Raw genomic sequence first — 11334 nt, 5'->3', positions numbered from 1 at the left:
TAACTTGTTTAAGTGAATTTTAAGTACTAAAATGCATCAAAATGCAGGATTTTTACTTGGCTTCAATTATTTTTAGGAAAGGTACACTTTCATCTCTGTTACTATGACCTATCCAATATCTTGTCCATTTGGGTGTTTTTCTTTTTCCACAGCCACCTCAGTTGAGCCCATCCTTCCCCTCTTTAACATCATTCGATGGGTTTGCAGTTCTATTACAACTCGCAAGGTTCTATCGCCTTTGGGGATGTGATCTTCCATAGTATTCCTTATCCCCCTAGGTCAGATTCACGTGCGGGCCTTTTCATGGGATCTTCCCAACCAGTGGAATCTCAAAAGGGATCCTTTGTCAGCTCTTATTACCCTTCCTCCTACCCTTGTGGACAATCGGCATTCGTGGCTAGACATGATTCATACGTAGGCAGGTGTCCCACTTCCTTCTCTTCATCCAGATTTACACATCTGTGGACACATCCCTTCAGGAATTGGGGGTGTGGGTTGATGAACAGGAAGATTTGGGGTCTTGGTTTGTGGTCGAGAGGTCTTCTCATATCAACATCCTGGAGCTTCTCACTTTTAAGTCTTATTTTGGTTCTTTTTCTCCATCTGGCCACAAATCGTCTAGTAATGATCCATTCTTCAGTGGTTGCTTTTCTCAATCCCCAGGGCACAGTACCTATTCTCAGTCTGTCAGTATTCATAAGTTGGATCTTTTTTTTGGCCCACATGCTTAATATTCATATCATTGCATGTCATGTTCTGGGTGCTTTCGCTCTTATCGTGGATTGGATTCCTGTCCAGACAAAATCTAGCCAATAGAGTGGTCTCTTGATCCTTTTCTTTTCCAGTGGCATTGACTTCAGTGGGGTACTCCTCACATTGAGGCTTTTGCTATGTCCCTTACCCACAAATTATCTTGGTTTTGGTCTCCATTCCCTTGTCTTCTTGCTCAGGCTATCAATATTTTCAGCCAAGATTGGCTATCCTTTTGTTCTCTTTCTTCTCCAGATGTTTTCGCTCATCCTTGAAATTCCATGTTTACTCCTTCTCTTAGCTCATTCCTGGCCATTTTAGCTGTGGTTTCTGTGGCTTCTCCAGCTCCAACTTCTTCCTCCGTTATCTCTTCTTCTGACTCTATCCCTTCTTCGCCACCCTCAGTCACCGAGATTATGTTGCACTCCTATTGGTGGAGGATTGACACGTTATGATTTGCATGAGAGATGCATTGGAATCGGTCAATTCCAATGAAGGGGGTTGAAAGCTTGTTACATGCATTTTTTTTTCATATAGAGGGCAGCACTGAATGAGAATAGCTATTTATGTAAGAGAAGGTAAGTACCTATTGGAAATACATTTTCAGTATAGGAAAATTATAACTTTGGTATCATTGGTTCTTTTTCACCTCCAGGTTTTGCATTACCTGAGTATTTCCATTCTTAGTCTCTTCATAATTGAAATTGGAGCCAAGCTTTATGCATTTCGATTGGAATTTTTTCATCACAAACTTGAACTTTTTGATGCTGTTATTGTGCTGGTGTCATTTGCTCTTGACATAACCTTCAGAGACAAAGAGTCAGCTGTCAGCGGTGTAGGGCTACTAATCATCCTTCGTTTATGGCGAGTTGCACGTGTGCTGAATGGTAAGCCACAGTCTTCATGTACTTGTGTTTTTCACCATAGAAATAATATATATATATATATATATATATATATATATAGCTATAAACTGTCATATAGTTTTTTAGATACTTTTTTTATATATTGAGAAACAGAACTACTAGACCAGGAATTATGGACATTATTTCGTGCAGTAACAATTATAAATGTATCTATGAACTTATATGCAGGTTGTTTGTTGTGTTTCCCAAACTAACTATGTAGCTCTCTTTCTACTCTTACATCTTTTTTGGGCATGAGACCAATTTTATTTGCAACTATAGATGTGAAGTAGTGTCCAAAATTTTTACAAAATTTCAAACTGATCCTTCACAAAAACTTTTAACTTGTCCTCCAGGGATTGTAACTGGGATTCATGTTAAGTCCCAATTACAAATGTGAGATTTCAAAGAAAGACACAATTGCAAGTATGTATTTTCATGTATATGTAAAATTAAACAAAACAATAGTTTTTGAATATATCACTCTTAGAATGTACATAATATATATATATTAATCCAGATAAACACAAAAAAAAATAATGTGACTTCAAATTACAACCTTAATACTCACCAAAAGGTAAGGTAGTTCTCCATTAAGATGTTAATATTTGTCACACTTCTTTTGGATCGATTGTACCATTCACATGTTCCAGGAACATTGTTTTACCTTCAGACATCATAGGGAATTCTCATAATGTTTAAATGGATCTCCACAAAGCTAGAGGCTACATTTGGATGATTTAATAAAGAAAATACTTTCAAGAGATGAAAACACAACTATGGTTTTATGAAAAAGTATAGAAATGTACATTTGATGACAAGGTAAAACAGAAAAAAATGCTTAGAGCTGAAGCTGACTCTGTTGGGCCGATTATATTATTTTTTTGCTATTAGAGTTGGCCCAAAGGCTTTCTAGCTGGCCATGGCCAATTGAACAACACAAATTTTGGACCCTGGTGTGTATTTTTGTAATGTAACTTAATAAGGTGAGTTGCTTTGCCATAATATTGAAGAATGTGGACATATACAAGACTCAGGGTGAGTTTAAAGAAAACTCCATATTTAAAACGATATTTTAGAATCTGCTGTAATATGGGAATAAAATTTCACCAGAGGTACATTGAGAATTATAAGTTTTACTCAGGAAAGTTGGAACATTGTATAGCGTGTTTAAAAACTCTATTATTCTGGATATGAAATTATTTTTCTCACAAACTAAAATTGCTTTTCTTTCTTGTTTCTCTCTATTTTATCATTGTAAGATTGATGCAGTTTCAGAATAAAATGTGCATCAAGTGCAAAATATTATAAAATTAGTGAACACTGTCCAAAATAAATAATACTTCTATTAGCCTTATTTAGGGTAGGCTTGATGTGCTGATTGAAATGACAGAAAGCATATTAAATGCATCCTTTTTGTGGCATGCCCAAACATTCTGAATTAAACTTATGATTCTTAATCTGCTTATGGTGACTTCAGTTCTCCTAGGACAAGTAGATTTGAAGATAAATCATTTATTCATTTTTTTATAATTACCTTGTGTTATCCTGTGGACATAGTAACTTCCATTAAGTTTAAGAATTGGCTCTATTGTTAAAATACTTTTTTAACAATGAATTTTTACAAAACTATTGTAGTTTTTCACCATTATCGTAAATATGTTTAATTGTTATGTACTGACTGATGCTTTTACAGGAAAAGTGTTTGTGAACATTGGGTTAGAATCTTGTACTGTTTCTTTGTGGAATTTGACATTGTTTGTTTTAGTGATGGATAAAGGAAATGTAAAATCTATGGTCATAACTTACAAAGGCCACCCAAGCAGAAGTACTGTTTCTGGAAAATACTATGTTTTTGGCTTTACTTTATACCAAATTTTTATGCTCATCATTTGTAATAAGTGAATATTCAATAGGAAGTTGTACAGAAAAATATGTGCACTGGTCTCGTTTTAAATTGGACACCTTGTTAAAATTTTACAGGTATATTGCATTAATCACATGCGAGGAAAGAATGTTACACCAGGATAAGAAGGAGTATTAGTATAGTTCTTTCTCACAGAGGTTAATGTATGTTGTATGCTTCCCTTCAGAAGAAAGAATGCAACTGAAAGAGAATTGTTTTTATCTCAAAGAAGTATTTGTAAGTTGAGTGAAAACATTAGTTCTACCAATAATGTAATTTAAGCATCATTCATGAAAAAAAAAGAATATATTACCATTAAGAATGTTATTCAGATTATTTTGATGTTTCTTCAACTGCAGATATTGTTTCATAGGCCTGTACTTTAATATGATTACATATGGCCAAGGCTAATATTTTTATTAATGATTTGAGTAAATATACTTTATATTATAAATAAAACATCACTGTCGATAAAAATCAGCAAGTGTAAAATGACACTAAGGTCATGTGTTTAACCTTAACCATTAAAAAGGCCTGCAGAAACTTCATGAAAATCTTCTAGCCCAGTGGTTTATGGGGTTTATTATCATTTGGGATGGAGCGTGAACTTATCTATATAAATTATGAGGTTCTTTGAAATATTTTGCTCATCTTTTGATGAAGTCATTTCGACAAGGTACCTTACTTCTGCTCACATGCATAATTATTCTCATTCAGTGCTGCCCTCAGTTTCCAAAACATTTTTGCATGCCAAAAGCCTTTCACTCCCAAGCACCCCTCTATTTACATCATTTAACTGACTCTCGCTTACAAATTATCATGTGACAAATCTCTACCAATACTAGTGCCACTCACCCATCTGACTCATTTTATGCTATTCTACCTATCACTTCTCGTTTAGCAGTGCTCATGTTCAGATGTTTAGTTTGTGCTCTCTTCAAGTTTTTTTTTTCTTGTATCTTCATATCAATTTCTCACAATAAGTTTACTATTTATTATACAATAATGATATTTGTAACTTATTCTGAAGTGGAATTATTTTATATTTCTTCCCAGTTATGGAACTTCATTACAACTTTTTTTCTACTTTACATTTCTTTCTGCCAACATGGTTGTGTTTGGTTATTTATTTTGAATTATGAATTCTTTAAGTTACCTCATTGGAGGTTATATCTTCTATCAGCATATTGACAGGTTTCAGGTAGCAGTCTTCTTCTGGGAATTACTGGTTTTACTTCATTGTGAGATTGATTGTCCAATGAGCTGAACTTAATTGGGCCTCTTCTCGAGTTTGGGAGCCCACATATTTTGAAAGATGGTCTGCCAATTTTGGAAAGATGTTATGGTTTTTGAATATTTTTACTATTGATATTATTATCTGTAATTATATGGTTTTTTATTTGTTTGAAGTTAAGCACAAAGTTACACAGTGGGCTGTCTGTGCTCTGCCCACCACGGATATCAAAACCTGTTTTCTATCATTGTAAATCTAGAGACATACTGCTGTGCCACAGGGGTCTAAGTTTAGTTAGATTGGTCAATACTCATAACAAGTTCAGGTTTGAAATTAGAGCTTAGCTGTATCCATTGTCTTATAACGTTAGATTAGGCTTAACATAGGTCTTTGTTATTTTAGGATTACCTGCAATTCATCTTACTGGTATATCATAAGTTAGGTTTACTATATAGTTTTCTTCAAAGCATCATATCTCATAAATATGTTATTGTCAGTACACGCTTAATTTTACAATATAATATTTGTTTCATGTTTGTTATTATTTATGTTTTATACTTCTTCATATTAACTTTGTTTGTGTGGATCCCGGGAGCCAGGGTCTGCACAAACTTCTCCCAATATTGTATGTATTATTCTTAAATTAGGGTTTTTAAATTAGAACTTTGTTCTGTACAGTTTGATTAGGCTTAACAAGTAGGCTTATCTGTAGTTCATCTTATGATGGTCGTGGGTTCGAATCCCTTCCTCACCAAACATGCTCTCCCTTTCAGCCATGGAGGCTTTATAATGTGACGGTCAATTCCATTATTCATTGGTAAAAGAGTACCCTAAGAGTTGGGGGTGGGTATGATGACTAGCTGCCTTCCCTTTAGCCTTTCACTGCTAAATTATGAAAGGCTAGCACAGATAGCCCTCGTGTAGCTTTGTGTGATATTCAAAACAATCAAATCATCTTACAGGTAAATTGATAATTAGGTTAAATATCTTGTTTTCTTCAACACATAACATCTTATACATATGTTTATTTCACAACACACAAACTTAAATTTACATACACCCTTGGAGGCCATTGCCATCCATGTTTCCTTGGGTTGTACCATCACTGTTTGTTCTCTCTACCTGTCTCCTGGAGAGACTTATGATCAATCAGATCTTGATGCTCTTGTTGACCAGTTGCCATCTCCCTTTATAATCGTGGGAGACTTTAATGGGCACAATCCCCTCTGAGGTGGTGCGATATTGATGGGAGGGGTCGTTCCATAGAGCATATGCTCTCGGATCACGACCTCTCTCTCTTTAATACTGGATCTTATACTTATTTTCATGCACCTAGTCAGTTTTTCACTGCCATTGATCTCTCGATTTGCTCCCCTTCACTTTTCTCCCACTTTTCACGGATGGTCAACAGTGACCCATGGGGCAGTGATAATTTTCCTATCCTATGGAGGTTGGCCATAGTCGATGCCACCCAACCAGAGTGCATGGTGTAAGTTGGACCAGGCTGACTGGCCCTCTTTCACTGCTCTTTCCAAACTCGATCCTGCCATCTATAGACGAGTGTGTGGTAGCAGTGACTGACTGTATCGTCTAGGCAGCTGTTCATTTTATTCCTAAGACCTCGACACGTTTTACATGGTATCCTCATCCATGGTGGAGTCCTGGCTGCCAGGAGGCATGGAAGGCTCAAAAATGGGCCTGGGATACCTTCAAACAATACCCCTCTCTCTTTCTGACTGCATAGTTTATCAGTGGGCCCATGCTCAGCAGGTTCGATGTTAAAGCCAAAAGAAGTCTTGGATTAAGTTCACTACTAGCATCTCTTCTACCACCAGTTCCAAAACCATATGGGACAAGATTCAGAAAGTCACTGGGAGGTATGCTTCCCATCCCCTTTCCATCTTGCTGGCCAGGAAGTTGCTGATCTCCAGAACATTGGTGATGCTCTCGGCTATAGCTTTTCTCTATCTAGTACTTCTGTTTCTTCCCCTGTCTTCTTGGCCATCAAGTCTCAGTCAGAGTGATCACCTCTTTACTTGCAGGCCAATCATTTCTATGACTATAATCGCCCCTTTACAATGGTGGAACTCAAACTTGCTCTTCATTGGTCTGGTGGTACATTGGTTGGACCTGATGATGTTCATTATGAGATGCTGTACCATCTCTCTCCTGCCTCTCTTGCGATTCTTCTGGTTATTTTTACTGGATCTGGCAGAAGCATGTTTTTCCTGATGTTTTGCACCAGACTATTGTCCTCCCTTTCTCTTAACCTGGAAAGGATCCCAAGATTCATTCTAATTATTGTCTCATTGCTTTGACTAGTTGTCTCTGTAAGGTCTTAGAGAGGATGGTTAATGCTCATCTTGTTTGGTTCTTTGAATTGAACATGCTCATCTTGCCCACCCAGTGTGGGTTCCGTAGACAGCACTCCACTATGGACCATCTGATTTGACTTGAAACGTTGATCAAGGAAACCTTCCTCAAGAGAGAACATCTTGTTTCCATGTTATTTGATCTTGAGAAGGCTTAATACACTGCATGGGGGCATGGCATTTTGTAGGACTGACCTCCACTCCTAAGGGTTGCATGGCCATTTACCCATTTTTATTCAGAACGTTTCACTGGACAGACAATTCCAAGTCTGTGTGGGTTCAACTCTTTCCCATTCCTTTCTGCAGGAACTTGGAGTTCCTCAGGGCTGTGTCTTGAGTGTCACACATTTTAGTGTCCAAATTAATGCTATCACTACTCACCTTCCTCCAGCTGTTGGAAATGGGCTCTATGTCGACAACTTCCACATCTCGTGCCAGTTGTCAAAATGTGTGTGAATCTGTTCCTTATATATTTCCATATTTCTTGATGAATCAGCATCAAACTTGACATAGTGATACAGGATTGCATAAGGAAGGTCATGGGGGGGGGGGGGTTCGGACCCTTCATCTATGCAACGAATGTTTTATTTATTTATTTTGATATCAATGTTTCGGGAGTGGATCGATATTCTGTGCTCAGGATCTATCATGCCCTGATTTGATCCAAACTGGATAATGGGTCTTTGGTCTATGGTTCTTCTATGACCTCGGCCTTTAAGATGCTGGATCTCATTCACCATCTGGGGCTTTGGCTCTGCAACAGGGTTTTTCATACTTCTCCAGTTCAGAGTTTGTACACTAAGTCCATGAACCTCCTCTTCACCTTCATCATTTCCAACTTTCTCTACAATATGCTACCAAGCTTTGATCCTTACCACAGCATCCCACCTGGGATTGTGTCTTTCTTCCTCAGTGGGCCATGCTCTTCCAGAACAGACGGTCTGCAATTCCTCCCTTTGACCTTCGTATCCAGGCATAACTGGCTGAACTGGGTCTGGCATTGGATGACATTGCTGTCCCCAATGATCAGCCCATTCCACCATGGCTTATTATCATCCCTGCCAGGTGGTTGAATTTTGTATTTAAAGCTGAACCAAACAAAATAAATCCTCACACGTGTACATTGTGTTCCTCACTCAATTCGCATTGAGTGCACTACCCCAGTGTTGTGGGTCATGGAGGGTCCACTTGTTGGTTTTTCCACTTCTTCTTGCACTACCCATCAATGTCTTTATGATGAGGATGTTACTGCATTTTGGGTGGTTCCAGTCTGTTTTATTTGAGTGGGATTATATATATATATATATGTGTTATTTCACTCTGCTCACATGTGTCCTCTTCACATATTGGTGGTGGGATTTCTTCCTCCAGTAGGCTGAACTTGAGGTGAAGATGGTGTGATCTTCATTCCTACCCCTGCATGGATATCAATTCCCACTCTACACCTTGGAGTGCATCCCTTATTTTACCCACATTCTGTTCATCAGGGAGATTTGGAATCATAATATATTGTGGTTAAGAACACTGTCCAACCATTTTCTCTGTCATTCGGATGAGCTCCCTATAATTTTCCACCCGTATCTGTCACACCTTTTGCTCATATGGGCAAAGAGTATACCTGGTACAGAAGATGTGCAGTCTCCCGTGTATAATCCTCTTATTAGAGGGTTCCCTCCTTAGGGTGTCCTTCAGATGCATTTGAAGAATGCATCTATCTACCTTCTCCCTCCACTGGTTCCTCCACCTATTTAATGTAGGATTCTAGCAATGTATGTGAGTGGAAGTAAGGTATCTTGTCAGAAGTTATATCTTTCCTAAACTGAAAATGTATTTTTGACAGGTACTTACTTTTGCTCACACCTCCCACCCTTCCTCCCCACTGTCAACCAGTGCTTATGTTTCTGCCTAAACTCAAAGTGATAGGTAGAATAGTATAGAGTGAGTCAGGTGAGTGTGTGACACTACTATTGGTGGAGGTTTTTCACATGATAATTTGCATGCAAGAATCAGTTAAAACATGTCATGTAATATATATATTCTGCTTGTGGACAACAGATAGTACCTAAGTTTTCCACATATGAAACAAGCGTGTACACATGATAAAATGATAGCTAGAATTTAGGAAGGTGCCAAAGGTGCTAGAGCCAAAGAACCATAAAATATATAAGAATAGGCTAAGTGTGGTCCACCTGAGCATAAAACAACCAGTAGAAGTGCCTTGCATAAGATTGTTCTTTTCATATTTTGTTCGTAATTGATTTTGTGATCAAGTGCAATCAGCCTGGGCAAAAACATTGGGGGAAGTGCCTTGTGATGTTATTGAGTATGTCAAGTGCAGTCAACCTTGGCAGAAAACATACAGTGGAAGCACCTTGCATAAAAGCTATTGTTGTATATCTTCTGCATAATTTATTTACTGATCAAGAACTGTGGTCATCCTCAGCAAAAACATCTGGAAGAAGCCCTTTGGGATATTACTGAGTATGTCAAGTGCAGTCCATCTGAGCAGAAAACATCCAGGGAAGAGTCTTGCATAAGAAATTTATTTTGTGGATGAAAATAGGTCCCAAGGGAAAAATGATACAAGGAACACATTGCAGTGGGTACAAAGGGAGAACTGGACAGAACATGAAGAAATACATGGAGAACCCAATCCAGCAGAAAATAGGAACATGGCGGATGGACCAAATGATAAGAATATAAAAGTAGGGCAGTAACTGGGGAAGAGAAAAAGTTCTGGAAATAGGAGAACAGAAGGTGTTCCAACAGGGCAGCACTATAAAAGCAACAGTTGCAACAGACAAACCCTGATCAAACAACCAGGTGAAGAAACATGAGAAGTGAGGAACAGGAGGACAGGATGGTTGGAAGCCAAGGCAAATAGACCAAAATCTGAAGTAAGCCCAATGCCTCTTATACATAGACAAGGAGGAAGGGCTAATGTGTGCAAAATTTACAGGCAAGGAAAGACTACTGAAGGGGTGAGACCCTGAGCTGAAACATGGGACCAGACAAAAGTCACACATGAAGCTGGAGTGTGATGACATTGGGATGAAAAATGTTGAATTGCAGGTGTCAGAGGAGGGATCAGGACAGAGATAAGGGCAGGGGGCTGTTGCTAAAGTAAGGACCAGAGCAGAGAGAACCGTGTCTGAGCAACACAACAAGGAGTGGTCAAGATAAAGAAAAAGACCCAGGAGGTGAGTCTGATCAGAGGGTAGGCATATAAGTAAAGACCCTTCCAATCCTGATTGAAAGCCTCCACCCCAGAACTGAGGGATGAGGAACTGGAGACCAAAGAGGAAGGAAGTGTGGTATTCCAGTGAGCGGAAAATGCATATATATATACGTAGTGTTCCCAGTTGAGAACACACCCACAGAAAAACCTGAAAATGAAAGGACTACTCCGTGGGGAGAACGTGATTGGGACATGATAAACAGTTGGCCACAAGATTCATAATTCCAGGAACATGATACACCAGAACTGTCATTTGTGGTTGTTGGCTGAGTACAGAAGATCCAAAGTCTGAAAACGTAGAGATCTGGACTTGGTCCCCCTTGCTTAGTGATATTGCTGATGACAGTGGAATTGTCAGAATAACCATAACCACCTTCCCCTACAGGAATGGGAGGAAATGATACAGAGTCCAATGAACTTCCAAAGGTTCCAGGATGTGGATATGGAGAGTAGCTTTCTCGACCTGCCACTGACCCGAAATATCACAGGAATTGAGGAAAGCCCACCAACCCATCAAGGAAGCATATGTGAACAGATGAGACTTAGGACGAGTCAGAGGAATGGGAACCCTCACCATAGTCAAGTCCCTGTTGAGCCACCAAGCAAGGAAAGGCCCTGATCCCAGATGAAAGGGAGATGGGATGGTCCAAGGGATAATGAGCAAAGCTCCATGGTTTGAGAAGCATCCAGTGAAGGGAATGCATGTGCACCAGACTCAAAGGAATGAGAGCTTCCAAGGAAGTCCACATCACCTAAAGAGATAGAACCTTTCGTGCAGAGAGAGGAAAAGGTAGGGCCTTCATGACTGCCCACTCCATATCCCAGAGCTGAAGTGGAGAAGGCAGGGCTAGATTGATACAGGTAGTAAAGACAAACCCAAATGAATAAGAAACTGTGAGGGAGTAGTAAAGGACTTCTCCTACGTGATT

The 11334-nt window shown here is 38.9% G+C and overlaps 1 protein-coding gene across 4 annotated transcripts in view; it reads left to right on the top strand.

The window, feature by feature from the left end:
• LOC106464594 (voltage-gated hydrogen channel 1-like) overlaps positions 1-11334 on the top strand; it is a 70380-nt gene that overhangs the window by 46328 nt on the left and 12718 nt on the right. For all 4 annotated transcript variants that reach the window (XM_013924749.2, XM_022392332.1, XM_022392331.1 and 1 more), the window contains one exon: positions 1406-1637. In XM_013924749.2, coding sequence (XP_013780203.1) covers positions 1406-1637 — 232 coding nt within the window. The remainder of the gene's footprint in view (positions 1-1405; positions 1638-11334) is intronic.

Source organism: Limulus polyphemus, unplaced genomic scaffold, assembly GCF_000517525.1.
Source record: "Limulus polyphemus unplaced genomic scaffold, Limulus_polyphemus-2.1.2 Scaffold1698, whole genome shotgun sequence".
Taxonomy (NCBI): Eukaryota; Metazoa; Arthropoda; class Merostomata; order Xiphosura; family Limulidae; genus Limulus; species Limulus polyphemus.
The sequence above is the reverse complement of the archived record's forward strand: the minus strand, read 5'-3'. Positions and strand labels throughout refer to the sequence as shown.